This window comes from Opisthorchis viverrini (assembly GCF_000715545.1).
Source record: "Opisthorchis viverrini unplaced genomic scaffold opera_v5_430, whole genome shotgun sequence".
NCBI lineage: Eukaryota > Metazoa > Platyhelminthes > Trematoda > Opisthorchiida > Opisthorchiidae > Opisthorchis > Opisthorchis viverrini.
This window is the reverse complement of record NW_008752087.1, coordinates 7,606-24,263: the sequence shown is the minus strand read 5'-3', so window position 1 is coordinate 24,263 and position 16,658 is coordinate 7,606. Positions and strand designations below refer to the sequence as shown.

Here is a 16,658-nt window from a genome sequence, read left to right as displayed (position 1 = left end):
GTTTTCCATGCCCAATTCGGAGTGGCGTAAACAGAGCGGTGGCCAACCCTTGACTTGGCAGAGGAGTATGAAGGAGATCACGAGACGCTTGGGTGCTGTCGGTGCTACTCGCCTTCCAGGATGGGGACCGCGTGATCCTCACTGTGCCTGGTTGGAGACACTACAAGATATGGCTGCCAACCGATGTCAGTGGCGTTCTTGTTGTCAGTTTCTGTCCAGATTGCCTGAGTGAATGTCTGGAGGTGTAGGCACCTCGGAATGATTGTGTTAAGCTAGCACTAAGTCCCTCCCCGTCCACCCTTATTCTTTTCTTTACAATTAGGCTTCCAAATAAATCATGGTTGTACGGCAGTGAAGTATCGGTGTTGAACACTGATGTCATGCTGTCGATGATGATGATGATGACCTGGTGTGTCCATGAGTAATGAAGGACACTTCTGTTAATGAACTGACTACTCATAAGTAGCTGAAATAAAGTCACGTTTCGCAACTACGCCACATGCTATTTCCTCGCGGAGTCAACTTTGAATTTCTGCTTACGTCAACGTTGGATTTCTGCCTACTGAAGTATGCTCAACATGTAGTGGCTTTTTCAAAGGTGCCATTATAATTCTTGAGGCTCCTGGTAAGAATACCTTTATCATACTGGGGCCAGACGAAGTGATGTGGGGATGTCGCACGTGACCTGTGGAATAAGACGTGTGTTCCATAGTATTCACTTGATTTTCGATTTAATGGGGATGCGATGGCCAGAGCATGGGCTTACTGTAACTATTGGTTTTATTGTCCCTGCGCTGAAAATTCCCCTCCTGTAGTACGGCTGGGATATCGTTATATCTGTAGAGAATTCGCCTATGGGCGATCAGAATTGTTTTGGATTCTCCTTCGTGCACTTTATTAATTGGAAACTTAACATTATGTGTGGTAGTCTTTAATACGCGCTTATGTAGCACTGAAGTTACACATTTAGCCATTTTTGACAGTTGAGGTTCAACCCACCCTTCGCTTGTGGATCAGAATATATTCTAACACGAAATTAGTTGTAAAACGTGCATGAAACTGTGTCGCACATTTCGAGAGTAAGCGTGAGTCCTGCTCATGTATGATCACCCAGCTGCATACAGCGGCTGCTGGTGGAGTATTGTCATCATGCTTGTCCAGCAAGTCACGTGTTCGGCGTTCAGTTCCATACATGGCCAAGAATAAGCACTGTTCAAACCACAACAGTACTGTGTTCCTCTCGATTTGGCATGGAATGATCAGAGTATTCATCTCGAAGCTGATTCTACAGGCTCCATGTAAGCTCATCCATATTTTACAGCTGTCTCCGTGTTGAGGGAAAAAGCTGGCCTAAAGTGAAATAGAAAACAAATGTTCACAGCAAGGGGCCAGAAAGTTACCATCTTGGCCACGAGCCGCTTGGCCAAGATTTCTCCTCAAGGATGCGTCTAAAGTTGTTCCACTGAGCAACTGTCTGAGATCGTTTCACTTAATACGTGATTATTTGTCCAGCAGAATTTCCTCGTGTCCGACTTTGACGCGCCTTGCGTACACTTAAACGATTTGGTCAGGCCAGCAGTGCGCGCGGCAAGTGACAGTGGACGAATCTGTCCCGCAAAATGATGTGACGAACCGGTTGTGAGGTGCATAAGTGTGATCAACTGACCGTCTTATTGGCTCAGTCGGTAGAGCGCCCGTCCAGTGAGCTTGTGGTTGGTTATGTGAGTCCACCCCAGGTATGTTAATTCTATGTGTAGTTGGATGCATCATTACAAAGTCTAGTTCTGCCTAATATGACAGAGCACCCTTCAGCCGATGCTGTACCCACCCAATCCTGTCCGAGTGCCAAACTATAGGACGTTGATCTTTTGACTAATATGTATGAACATTACTCTGAGTTGACTAAATACTGACGGTGCAACAGTAGTGTAAACCGCAATATGATGGGATGGTGAGCAGTTTTGGACAGTAATTTTATTTGTTGAGTGCTGAGAAATGGCAGTCATGCATTTCCCACCAGTCCTAAATGTTACAGCATATTCTAACTAAAAAAAATTGCCCTGACAGGAGATTCGAAAAGAAGTTCCACAAAATTTTCAACATACTTTCTGTAACCTCCGTTTCAGTAGCCGTTAAGTTAAAACCAAGGTAGCTGGACTAATGGAAGGAGGGTTGTTGGATGTGAGTTGTCGCACTTATTGAAGTGACACACCTATTACAGCCAAAAATAAATTGCAATTTCTCGAAAGAAGTGTTTTGTTCTTCATTTTGATTATGAAGTCTCAAGGTTTCGGACCATTATAGTTCGATGCAGGCATTCGTATCACTGTGGGCATTTCCTCCTATATTGGTTTCCAAAGTCAAAATGCCAACCAATAACAGGCCCCAGAGTACCAGGTGGATAGGATGTAGATTCAGTCCTCTCCATGTAAAGTACTGTACTCTAACCTTCCAATGTACGGACACTCTCTCCAACATACCCTGTTCCAACCTCTGGATCGGCTCCTTCAGATAACACCTCACAATGGCCACTCAACCTAATGCGTGCAGAAATATCCGGCAACCTTGTGAGTAATATTCTGCTAATTAGTCTGTTGTTCAGTTCACTATCACCCACGCCATTTGACACATGATATTTTCCTTTGCTTTTGATAATGTCTCATATTCACCCCACTTCCGTGGCCTAGTGGTCTAGGGGTCGGCTCCTTCAGATAACAGCTCACAATGGCCACTCAACCTAATGCGTGCAGAAATATCCGGCAACCTTGTGAGTAATATTCTGCTAATTAGTCTGTTGTTCAGTTCACTATCACCCACGCCATTTGACACATGATATTTTCCTTTGGTTTCGATAATGTTTCATATTCACCCCACTTCCGTGGCCTAGTGGTCTAGGGGTATGATACTCGCTTTGGGTGTGAGTGGTCCCGGGTTCAAACCCCGGCTAGGCCCCTTTTCCGCCTAGAGCNAGAGCAGAGTGGCTTGTAGGGGTTAGGTTTCCCCCGACTGATTAGGTATAGGTATGCCCTCCCCAGGGGCTTCACTAAACCTTCATTATCTCGTACCGGCATGTACCTTGGTGAGCCCGGTATGTTGTAAACTCCATGACGCGTTCGTCTGCTTAATAGATAAATCTGGGTTTGTCTGAATGTTTTATTTGTAGACGCTGGAACCATAGAGAGTTGAATTAAGCGCTTTGGAAGTTTTGGAAGCCATAACGTGTGTATATTCTCTAGAACTGTTATAGGTTTTTGTAGTTTGGAGGGAATTCGTCAAAGGTGACGACCAGTGTCTTATTTAATTAACATAGTTACTGACAGTGTTGTTAGTAGTGTAAACTGATTTTGAGAATAGGGTATGGGAACTTTTTGGTGACATGAAAGCCCGGAATACACACACCTGATCACAGAAGCCTTAGATGAATCCAGCTACATCTTCCATTTATGATCTTTGTTCAATAAAGTCAAGATGTTTTGTCAATGGTAGTATTCTGGCATAACTGTGAATCCCAAATCTAAAATGTGTGAAGTTCACTTTCCGAAAGATCCCACCACTTGTGAGATGCGATTTTAACTTTTTGGATGGATGGATGATATTCACTTGCCTCCCGAAGTAACATGGTCCGAAAGCATACAATTTGCTCCATATACGTCTGTGCAAATGTGCTTGGAGTAAGAATTAAAGGAAGTATACGTGGAAGGTTAAATCGGGGTTAGATCACAATCTGGTGCTTTGAAATCTCGTAGGGGGTCTAAAGGTAGCGTTCATTACTCTGTGGATGTTCTCCAGTGAAATGGCAGATTTCGTGTGCCCACTGGAAAAATAAGGGGTGAAATCTAACCGATGAAAGCGTGCGGAAATCTTTCGTGTATAGCTCAGTGTCTATGATCTGCCTTGACTTTGTACTGAATACTAACAGTATTTTGCACATTATATTAAAATAATATTCGGTTGTGTTTCCTGTTTCTAAACAAATATTGATCCAGACACAGTGAGACTTCGGAAGAGACTTCAAACCGAAGAGAAAACCCTTCAAGGAGGGCCAAGAAGGTTGCTGCCAACAACCTTGTGAGTAGTTTTTTTCATAAAAACACAGGGACACGTTTATCGAAATCAATTGGTAATGTTTTCTCATTAGAAAGCGAGTGAGGTGTATCTTGATCGTATGGGTAAGTGTAGTTCTTTTGAAGGGATGACTCAAAAGGACGGAGAAAAAATGACCTATCTTGGTAGGTGACTCTGTTAATGCTCTAAGAGGTCCCGAGAGCTAGTTATACAAACAAGAAAACTGCGAGCATTAACAATATCAGCTTGTTGAGGGAAAGTTATTACAATAGTGTAAAAATGAATAAAGGGACTTATCGTATTGCCGATTCGAGTTGATAAATCCTTTTGTGAGTACGGATGCAGGTTTCGTGTTTTCTGCGCCGTTGTAGTGGCCACACGTTGTCCTGAATATCCGTGAGTGAGGCGTTGTAAGTCCCAAGCGGCTCTACTGCGAGTTGGGTGACGTGCGAAGCTGCGTTGAGTTATGTCGTATTGTTGTGGTGTTGTCCTATATGTAGGAACGTCTGTGTGTGTGTGGGTGTCAGCACAAGGCTTGTTGCTACCGTATCAGACGGTAGACAGTCGATATCGGATGAGTCACCCTTGTGTATCGTGGTTCACATGACTTGTTGCTACCGTATTAGACGGTAGACAGCCGATATCGGATGAGTCACCACTGTGTATCGTGGTTGGTACGTGTAGGAAAAAAACGAGGTCTTGGGATCTAGGGCTTGATTGTGAGCTGTGTAGTCAAGTGAGTCACGGTTGTATGGCTTGATTTGTGAGTGCAAGGCAAAAAGATAGATCTCGTGATCCAGCGGGTGGCGGTGACCTTTACAGTCATGTATGTGGCGAAAGGGTAGCTACAACTCTTCCTCGGGGAGACGAGAAGTTGAAAGATCTCTCTATGGAAACTGTCGACACTGGCCCTTTGTGGCGGCAGTAAAATTTAGAGATATCTTTGAAGACAGTGCTGAAACATCGCGGATTTAAATATGGAGACCCGAGAGAAATGACAAATCACCAGAAAAGACTTTTCGGCCATTTTTTTCATCGCGGGTCTTCCTGGGAGGTTTCACACTGCGGTGTTCACGTATTCACTGGATTCAACAAAGGAGCTTGCCTTGTAAATTGAGCAAAAGGCTTCAACTGTAGCTGGATTAAAACGATAACACGAGTGAACCTTTCCGAAGAATAGGTTTTTCCGACCAGATTGAATCTACTGTAATTTGGTAAGTCATTTGACACGTTAGCAATGAGTATAGATTTTAATTATGTTCATAACACTGGACAGTATGACTGAAAACCAGACTTCGGCATGAGTAACTAGTCACATCAAATCTCTGTGATCGAATCCTTTCATGATCTCATATACGAAATCCCGCCCTTCTGTAGAGACCACAATCACCTGTTACTTCTGTGCCCTAAGGTCATCTAGCCGGCATTTTCTTCCCAGCTGTCCTAATTCATCGAACAATAGCTTTGGAGCTTTTCGTTAGCTGCTACTTTAATCTCTCACTAATGCATAGCTGAACGTTTAAAACTGCACACTTGCATAATCTGGAGAGAAATGATTAAAACTATATGTTGGCCAAACCGTATACTCTCTGTCGCTGAAAATGAACTTGGATAGCCGTGAATTGTAGCCAAAAATTAAGGGGAGAATAACCTCAAGGTGGACCAAGAGGCATGTGGATTTCAATAATCAGAGGAATTTCGCAGGCACTCTGGGACCTTTGAACTGCCAACGGACTGGCTCTCTACGTCCGCTGAATGCGTTTGGTCAGGTGAGCACTATCATTGATCGACAGTGGTTTAAACGCGGCTATTTAAGAGTCAGAGACTGACCTGACCGGTTGAACGGGTAAAATATTGCACTCATCAGTCCGCACTGCAAACAGCAGCAGTAATTAGCATACTAACTCTTTTACCAAACACAATGGTCCGGTTCCATCATTTTGGACTGGATCAATTCACTCTATGAATGAGATGTGACAGTCCGTCCACTGAGCTTTTCCGGTGCAGCTAACGAGAACGCATAGATAATATTGCCAAAAAGACAGAAAATGGATTACAGGACGAACTTATGTGCTGACGATCCGAACTTTGCAGACTTGTTTTCGGGTCTTACGAACTCAGCAAACGTTGGTCATCCTAAAGATGAAACAGACGATGTAAGTATCGTGAATGTATCCAACTCAGATGAACGCATTAGTATCAGTCCAGAGCCAATCATAACCTACTCACCAGATGGGAAAAAAGGATGGATTAGTATCCAACAGGAAATTACCTACGAGGTTCCATGTGTGCCTGAGGTGGATGGTTGTGGATGTCCCCCACTGGAACGTACCCAGTTGGCCTATCGGTTTGAGGCTGAGGACTCAAGGTCATCTATACCGACAGATAGTTGGAAACTGATGCATGCTTCGTCTGAAGACAAGCTCCACAAGGTCTACACCTGCAGTCAGTCTGTAGATGTATGCCGACCGCAGGTAAAAAGTGTTCAAGGAGGGCGAAATCGATTGCAGCAATTTAGACTTCATGCAACATCTATGGAGAGAAAATGCTGCTGTGCACACAAAGGGCATGAAAACAGGCCAGAAAAGCTTAATGTGACTGAGTTGAAAAGACCTTGTTCAGTAACAACTGCTAATTTTGTTCAGGACATCTCAGCAGTCGACTATGAAAAAGAGGCAAATGTCGACCTAGCTGCGGAAACGGGAACTTATGAGGCCAGTCAGGACCATTTCTTAGTTCAAGACAAGAAAACTTCTGGGCTGAAAGCTTTAAGATCATCTAGAGGGAATGAAGAAGACCAGGTGGGTGTAGCAAATAAGTTCATTAAGAATATTGCGCCCTGTCCCATGGAGGTACTAGGGAATGCTACAGACCGGGAAGGTGCAGCTGTCCAACCATTACTACTGTCGGATAGGATTTTGACCGGAACGCATTCAGACTCAGATGCTGCTCTACAACCTCCTGTTTCTTCCCGTATTCCCTGTGGACAAACCGGAACGCACAAACCTATTACAGACTCTCCAAAAAGTTTCACACCAACATATCCGGTACAAACTGAGGAGGAAATAAGGGAAACCGGAACAGCGACACAATCAAATATACCAACCATCAGAATCAACGATGGTGGAGAGCTTCCGGCAGAGACGACGTCGTTTTTGACAGTACCGATGAGAACTGACGTTATGGAAAATCGGAACACAAGAGTGCCAAGCGTACCAGGAAATCCTGGTATAGAGGACCCATTATTGTTGAGTAGCGTAGAGAATCTTGTATCGGGCAAGGGGATCAGAGCCACCGGACACGACACGTCTAAAGAACTCATCACTACGCAAGTAGATGAACGCACAAGTGGGGTGTTAGATCAGTCGAGTGTTATAGCTTCAGAACAGAGCCAACTCCAGCAAACATTCTCAGAATCTGTATCACCTGGCTCAGTTATTCAAAACAACCTAGCCAGTGGGGCAACAGAAACTCATCCGAACAGTCAGAATGGTAACATTCTATCAGAAAGTGACTCCAGCCCAAGGGTACAAGATGCAATTGGGCTTGAAGTAGATTTATCGCAGATCTCGGATAGAAAGGAAAGTACGAATATCACTCAACAGTTCGATCCGCCAAATCAAAGGGGACTGATCGAAGGGAAGAATACACCATTGGAACCAGACACAGAAATTGGTACAATCACTAATTCTAAGGTCTCGCCTACCAGACGACAAGCTCAGGGACTCAGAAGCTCACAGGTTCTCACTAGTGAGTCTGACACAATCGATGATGTTAGAAAACGGCTGAACTATATGGTGAAAGGTCATTTCAGACTGGATCGACCGGAGTCCCCATCAACTATTGATGTACCAAGTGAGTCGTTAACCGAAAATAGAATATTATCAACAACAAGGGTAAAAACCAGTGAAAAGTTGGGTGGGCATTTTTCAAAAGAGATCCCACACCTTGACAATCGGGAGAATATGGAGGTGGTAGTCGAATCTGAACAAGCTGCTCCAATGAAAGAACAGCTGCAGGTGACTGGAATAGAACCAATTACGAATAGTACAATAAATGCTTCAGTAAAGCGGAATATCAATAACCAACCGGCTGTTAGCACAAAGGATTTCACCTCGGTACAACAGAGCATTACAAAAGAACCGCAGTACGAAGCAGACCTACAACAGAAGCAGGTTACAAAAATGGATCTGACAGATCTGATTAATGCAACACATAAAGCCACTCATGAGCAGATTCGACCGCCTCCTAAGCAGTCAGAATCATACGATACAAGCAAAGAAAAGTCTCCAACGCCGGCTGGATGTGATGAACAGGCGGCACCCAGGGCTACTTCACAAGAAGTGTTGGACCTCCAACGAGCCAGTCAAACAGACGCAATCAATCCATCGAAGAACGACGTAGCTGTTGAAGGTAATTTACCACACATCACTCGTACAGAATCAAATCAGTTGGAGTCTCACATTCAGATGACTGTGGTCACCGATTTCTCATTACCCAGAGACATAAAAGCAGACCCAACTTATCATGTACAACAGAGTAGCGCGGTTCCGACGCACCCTGATGAAAATATACTTCGGATAACACGAGGACTAAGTAAGCCGCAGGTTGCAGTGCTTCATGAGCCCTCCCCAGAAGAGAAATTACACGACACATTACGTCCCATGAAACGATCAGCGTTAGTTGAGGAACAGTATAGAAAATATGACTCAATCAGCACCACAGAAGGAGCTACAAAACAGGAAGGCAATGTGATACACTCCGAACATTTGCAAATACCACTCGGAAATCATACCAGAGAGTATGAGGCAAGACAAGCCAAACCAATTTCACAAAAGAATGTTGATGTGTGTTCCTCAAGTGCACTAGAATCGCCCAATGGGATACAGGTCCCCCCTTTTATTCCTCAGCAAAATAAGCTGTTGACACACGACACCGAATCGTGTAAGTCTACTTCTCATGCAACAAGGAGTACTTACTCCTCACAAACTCAGTCACCATTTAAACAGGCGATAACACAGTCTACATTTGACGCCATTAAGGTGGCAAAAGGTCTCACAGGTAACACATCCAGACCTAACACACATGAACGCAATCCATTGGAACAGGTCATTGGGACGATCGAACACCCTGCACAGGTACTGCGCGAAGGAGCAAATGCACAGATGGAACAAACAGAACTGATACCCACACAACGAGCGTCGATTGCAAGCAAGCGTCAGGAAGAACCGGAAGCAGAAGAAGGAAGAGAAACAACTTGCGACCGAATTTGGCCAACTCGTGCAATGTTAGAGCAACAACAAACAGCAGTGACACTAACCGTATCAAGATTCCAACCAGCGGTAGAGCTAGACACACCAATCACTCCCGTGACAGGAATAAACGTTGATAGTAGTGAACTGCATCCGGCTATAAGTCTGTTAGAAGAGGCAAATGTCACCAACTACCTCGCCCTAATCTCGATCAACCGACCTGAGATGACCGACCAGTCCATTCTGCCACGACAGAGCAATAGCACATCTCTATCTACAAGTGAAACACACAATATCAGTAAACCAAATGTTGCAGCGTTTTATGAACCGACTAATGCAGAAAAGCAGCTGGATACGAGGAGTCCCTCAATGATCGGAAAACTAGATCAAGAAGAAAGCATGGATTCAAAAGGTAGAGAAAAAGATACGCATAACTTAAATGAATCGATAAGCATAGATACAGGAAAGAACCAAATAAATCCAGACTTCCCACAAACTACCGATTGCTCTGATGAAAAATCCGGTCAGAATGACCTCAGTGTCGAACGGTCGTCGGTTGCCAAGTCACTCCCCCTAGTACCAAAACTCCTGGATGAAATGCAGGTGTCAGAGAGGGAGGCTAAAATAAACGAAGCTCAAGGTCTACAGATTCAAGCTGAAATGCTTATCTCAAGACTGTCAACACCTTCGAACATCGCTTGGGATCTGGATAAACTCTCTAGGGAAAAGGAAGAAAGTTCTCAAACGAGTGGTGAGCCTAATACGACGGGCAAGGGATACTCACAAAAAGACATGATATTACAACAAATTATGCAGAACAGCTCAGTCATTCCATCGGAGGACGATGAACTGAGTAGACTGGATATCAGTGTGCTTCATGAGCTCGTATCAGTGGAAAAAGTACAAGGCATCAAAAATTCCGCAAAAATGTCTACCCAGGTCAAAGTAGGACATAGAGAATGCTGTCCACCTAGCGTTACAGAAACGGGAAGAGTGCGTGAAACTAGCAAAGAGATGAGGGGAATTGTGGGGCACACCAGAGTCATACATGACCATCATTATGATTCCACAGGGAATACAGTCGGAGAGAACAAGGTGAGACAAACCGAACAAATCCCATCGACATTTTTCGATGTTGATGTCTCCTTGGAGATCAGAATGCTTTCAGGACCATCAGATTCATCGGATAATGATCCAACTTCAAGAACGACTTTCCAACAATCAGAAACGTGGAAGCCAGAGACCAAATCGGTGAGCAGCGTTTTGCAATCAAAGAACTTTATCGTCAGTACTGCGGACTTTGGGGAAACAGATGAAGTGACCAATCGGCCAGTCCAAACAACACTTGAGATGCACCACATCAGTGCACAAGAAATGGAGATCACGGGCACGTCAGTAACTCAATCAGGGCCTGAGCGCACAATGCCCCAAGATATTCCGGTTATCACTAAGTCAGCAAGTGGTATTTCCGGCATTGTATCCAAGGCCGATATGACTGAACACTGTCCTGTAGATCGGCTTATCGAAACGATTGAGAATTCTGGTAGAGGCGTCGATCTACCGACACAGAGTGTGGATCAGTCAGATCTGATAACCACACAACGGTCACCAACCGCTTGCATACATGGGGAAAAAACGGAAGCAGTTGAGGAATACGATGACAGTTACCAGTGGGTTCGACCGGTGGATGCATTCTTACAACAAACGTACGTAGCTGGAGAACCAACAGGACCGGAGTTCCGACCAGAAATAGAGACAGACACATCAGACTGGCCTGAAACGAGACCGGCTCTTGACAGAAGTTTATCAAGTCCCCCCATCATCCGATTAGACGAAGAAACGAGTGTCATCGGGTGTCTCGTTCTAAGCCCAACAAACCGACATGAGATGACAAATCAACCGGTTCCTCCAGGACGAAGACACAGTACAACGGCGTCGTTTATGAGGAATGGCCAACTCAATAAAATACAAAACAGTAAAATACAAGACATGCCTGTTTATGAACAAGATAAAGACAAGATGCAATCAGCAAGCAAAAATCTTACCAAAGAAGGAAAGTTAGACCAGAAAGATCACCCAGGTGTGCTTAGCCCAAATAGATTGGAGGAAATGGATGTGGAATGGAACAAAATACATGCACACGATCACCACGAACTACTTTTGGGAGATTTAAGTGACAGAGATACAAAGGAGATTTTCAATGAGTACAGCTTGAAGGAGGACCGCGGCGGGATATCCGAACAAAAATCGCCAGACCACACAGTTCTCCATCAGCCAGTGATCGACAAACGGCGTCTCAGTTCAGAAAAGTCAGTCGATGAAATGCAGTCATCGGAGACGATGACTCACGAAACCAAAGAAGTCAAGGGTTCCTTCATGGAAAGTACAATACTCGTCCAGCAACCAATAACACATCCTGTTGCCGTATACTGTTCCCCTAAGTCTGACACAAAAGTTATAGAATGTTCCTTAATCTCAGATAAGTCTGACCAACAGAAGATGCTCTCGAGCTTCCCGCAAAATGAACTAGAACCCCAAGGAGCTGTTCAGGAAGAAACTATTGTTAAATCTACACCTGAAAAGGTTGTTAAAATGAGTCTACTGCACTCCAGTTGTACACCAAAGGACATGTCAGCCTCTGGTAAAGCTATTCCAATCAGTTTTACCGAGCTCATTGTTACTGTACGCGATCAGTCAGAAGAGGTTATTGAAACGACAGAATTCCCTAGCGGAATGTCACGCGAAGAAATTGAGGCAAACGGGTGCATATGGCTATCCCTACAGGACAACAGTATGACACTGGCACACTCTGTTACCATCCTAGGTGTGATACTGAGCAATATCGATGAACAAGTTGTAGTAAGGCAGTTTGTCAGAGGATCGCCAGATATGAAAGTGTTCAAATCGGTTCAAGGGGAACCTGGAACAAACGTTGAAGGAGTGTATGATGTACAGGATACCACAGAGATAGGACAAGCTGAAAAATCTGATATTCATGTTGAAAAAGTAACAGGAAAGACTAGCAATAAGTACGACAGACTTTATACTGATTTGTCCAATAAACTACCAGGAAAGCCTGTTGGAGAGAATAACGTGGAGGAAGGTGGACAAATCCCCATCGTTCCCGTCGAAGTCCATATTTCTTTGAAACAGGAGATGGTCTCAGATGCGAAATCTTATGATAATAGTCAAGCTCCGAAAACTACCAAACCACAAACTGAAAGAATTGAACTGAAGTCAAAATTAAGAAAGCGTGTCCTGAATGTTACCCAACTCCATGCTGATACAACTAACGTGGGAAAGATAGAAGAGAAACATGATCGGGCTGTTCGAACAACACTTAGAATGCACCTCACTAGTACACGAGAAAATAGGAAAACAGGTACCTCAAAGATTCAAACAGAATCTGAGCGAATGAGACAACAAGATACGCCGGTCTCCAATGGACGGCTACAGGACACAGGCGGTCGATCAGAACGGACTATCAAAACGATTCAGCCTAATACCATATCAAATGGAGGGCCTCGGATTATTGAGCATTCAGTGAATGACAGTTTAGGGTTACCGACTGATTCTGGTGCCGACGCAGATACGAAATGGAAAGGCGCTGGCACACCAGTGGAAAGTTCACGGAGGAGAATTCCACCCATAAATACGCCGAAGTTCACCCAAGAAGCGAACAACGGAGAATACGACCAAATGAACACCACTACAGCGAAAAGAGCAGACATAGCTGGTGGTCACAAACACAGAATCGACGTACAGTCTAGTTTTCGAGGTAGCAGATCCTATTCTGGTCGGTTTACTGATCCTTCAGATAAGATTGTAAAAGATCAGAATGTAGTGCGTGCTGAACACAGTGGCAGAAACAGCGAGGCTTCTCCGATTCCAACAAGGTCTGATGTGCCGTTGCAATATAAGGTGGCCTCGACTGGAGCACAATCAACAGACAGAGCTCACGTTTCAAAAACGACTCCCCAACAAATAAAAAATACGGAATCCAAGGGTGAATCAAGAAATCTTTTGGAGCAACCTCCCTTCCATACGAACTTCGGCAGGGAGGCTGGAGAACTTGATCGATCATCTGTGCTAGGCATTAGCGCTAAACGTGAAAAACTAAAACGTTATGATAGGGACCAAGAAAGTCCCACGAAAATAGGAGTAGAACGATACCAGGAGATTGTTTGTCCCTCCTGTGGTGGAGTTATTCAGCGGTTAACTAGTCATGACGGTACACAGCAGTATCCCAAGCATTATGAAATGACGGAAAGGATTCATGAATTTCAGATGCCCGTGAAAGTTCCGTACGACCAAAAAGCACCTACCTCTCCGTTTGAGAAACCAGACACTTCTGGCACCGACATCCTTTCTGAGAACCTGTTTCATCCAGAATTCCTCCCACTCTTGAAAACATCTGGAAAAGACTTGGATCAAGCACTGTATGCAGCGCCGAATTATCTCCCACCTCGAGAAATGAAACCCGTTTTAGAGTGCCACTCAGAGGAGCAAACCACGGTATCAGAATTCAACAAAGTTAGGCTTGATCAAGACGAAAAACAAAACGGAAAGGTGATTTCACCCTCACATCTAGATGTAACCTCGCCAGAACCCACTAAATCGGAAGCTTCGAAATCGGCCTCTTCGACAACGGCGTCAATCTTTAACTGTGTTCCTAGGAGCAGAACAACGACCAGCTGGCTAGCTTCGTCGACACCGAATGCGAAGACTCAGTCAGGCAAATTTGCTCACTCGATGCTATCGAAGTTAAGAAAGATGGGCGTTAAAGTAAGTGATAAAAGGCCGCCTCATTCTGAAGACGGAGAATCCTTCATAACATCCAAAGAACAAGCGATTTTCGAAGGCAAAACTTCTCCCATAACGCCTCCTAGCTCAATTTCGCAAGCAGGAGAAACACAGAGTAGAGTTAGTCAAAGTCCGCTAACATCAGCCGTGACCGCAGAAGAAAAGGGAAGTATAAATGGCATGACAGTTATCAAACGCGGTATCTCCTCTCATTTGGATGAGTCGCTAAAAGTTTCCAGCGAGCAACCAACCTGTGGTGGGGTACATCAACAAAGTCTGACTTGTGAGTCATTGAAAGATTCACTATCTCGAAGCAGTTCGGTTCCAATCTTTTCTGTAGATGACCCAAAAGCTCATCAAATGTCAACCGGGATTACTCCGACAGAGCAAGAATTGGGCAACCGGGGTTCGGATCCCGATGACTTCGGCTCATTATCAAACATCAAACCTCATGATTTGAGTATGCCGTCTTCATTCGGTAGAGTATCACTCGTGCATGGTGCTCAAGACCGTGCACAAGAAAATCCCTCTTTTACACCATCATGGAGCAAACAAGCAAAATATACCTGCGACAGAAAAGCATACGTGGACTTTGCTGAAGAACAGAAAACTACAGCGAACCCCTTGGTAGACAAAGTCGTATCTTTCTCTTGCGTCGTAGAACGTAACAATACACAAGTATCTATTCCCAACAAGAATTCTCCCACTCATAACACCAAAGAGCAGCCCTTTGAACATTTTCTCCCAAAACAGTTTACGAACTCTGTTACGTCAAAAGACAGATATGAGCCCAGGCTAACGGAGCTCACTCATGGGGCCGCTGAGGAACCCAGGCCAGACTGTACGGGAACCCACATTATAAGTCAAACGGAAGGGATAACAGAGGGGAAAGCAGTAGAACTTCACGCTATTGAGTCACAGTGGTGTTTGTTTGAAACGCAACCTCGTGACCTCGAAGCCGACGATGCATCGCGACCCCTTGAGTACATCTCTTCTGTCTCAGAAAAGCCTACTGACCGACCACAAGATGTATTCACTTTGTCCGACAGTTCACACAAGGATCAGGAACGAGCTCGTTCAACGAAAATTTGGCACACAGTTCATAAGACGCCGAAGGAGCAAAAGTGTGCTCCGTCTGCCAGCACTCCGCTATTTGTACCAGCCAGTATGAGGATCAAGCGGTTGGCTGCTGAAGAGTCTTCCGACGACCAAACATATAGGTCTAATGGCAAAGTAAGCCCAGGATATCCGAGTGAAATGGCTATTCAGAAAGACGTCATTCTTGCGAACGTTGATTATCCAAGTTCATGTTCTGACTTCTCACATGACCATGGTGAGTCCCGTTTGCAGCTTTGCCTGGAACCCGAACCTGGCCGTAGTAGTCATCAAGTTTCAGGTGATTCTCCTCTACAGAACAGCGAAAAGCCAAGCTCGAATCCAGACCCCGTCGATGATTTCGAAGTCAGCACCATGTCTGTTGCTTACAGTCCATGGGTTTCAAGCGAATCCGAAAGTTCCCCACCACAACTTCACTCGGGAACTGCATGTGTGTCTCCGTTTTGCGAAAATCTTCCGGTGGATTCTGACAATATCACGAAGCTTCGGCGATCACTTCGAATGAAACTTGCCCCAGATGAAATGATACAGAGACCACATAGCACAATACTTTACGAGGGAAGAGAATACGACGAGACGGGCAGGGTTCTGAACACCGTAGAATGTGTGGGTTGTGGAGGCTTGTGTACTAGGGGATTACGTTCGCCTATAAAAGAACAGCCCAAGTTTGAAATGCATCAGCGTAAGTTACCCGAGCCAAAATCCCAGAGAACATGTTTATGCGGTCGATCAAAGCCCCAACAACAGATTACTCAAAGAAAAGCCTATGCTAACAAACCGAAATACATCAAAACTTGCGCAGTATGTTTGAACGATATGACTGTTGGTGCTTTTCAAATGCCTGCTTGGAACATGAAATCTCCCAGCCCTCTTGTTTATCGAGCTCAGTGTTTGCATGATCACGATGAAATAGACACGGTTGAACCGCGGTGTAGAAACCAGGGAAGGCAGAAAGCGGACACCGTTTCGCAAAACTGTCCGTGTCATCACATGTACTACAATCGTACCAACAGAGCTTTGCACCACATGCCACAAATAGAATACCTTACAGATAACTTTTTCCCAGCCACAAGAATCCCGCTCTGTAAGCACAAGAAACCGATCAACGCGGAGCGGATAGAACCGCTGCCACCGATTACGAAAGCCCACACTATGCTACCCTCCTCAAAACAAAAACATATATTTGGAAAAGAGGCTCGATTTCAGGACTGATAACAAGTGTACAGTTTGGAAGGCGATGGACATGGAAAGGTCACACATTGCAATTACTATTACGAAGGATGAAACGTGTACACGAAGACCAGATGCACTACACAGAGACACAAATGACCCAATGATTTCTAGATTGCTTTTGTTCGGCCTCTGCGAACAATGGTTTCAACAGTTCTACTGTCCTTATTTACCCTCTTGCTTCCCGCTATC

At 44.7% G+C, this 16,658-nt stretch overlaps 2 protein-coding genes across 2 annotated transcripts in view; both read left to right on the top strand.

Annotated features, from left to right (window-relative positions):
• Positions 1-5,851, top strand: part of T265_10955 (hypothetical protein) — a gene marked incomplete at both ends in the record, with an annotated part of 12,344 nt that extends 6,493 nt beyond the window's left edge. The window contains 3 exons of the mRNA XM_009177477.1: positions 35-228; positions 323-409; positions 5,770-5,851. Coding sequence (XP_009175741.1) covers positions 35-228; positions 323-409; positions 5,770-5,851 — 363 coding nt within the window. The remainder of the gene's footprint in view (positions 1-34; positions 229-322; positions 410-5,769) is intronic.
• A 262-nt stretch (positions 5,852-6,113) lies between these two features.
• T265_10954 (hypothetical protein) lies at positions 6,114-16,448 on the top strand (the record flags this gene model as incomplete). The annotated part of the gene is made up of 1 exon (XM_009177476.1): positions 6,114-16,448. The coding sequence occupies one exon, from the start codon at positions 6,114-6,116 to the stop codon at positions 16,446-16,448; it is 10,335 nt and encodes a 3,444-aa protein (XP_009175740.1).
• Positions 16,449-16,658: the final 210 nt, after the last annotated feature.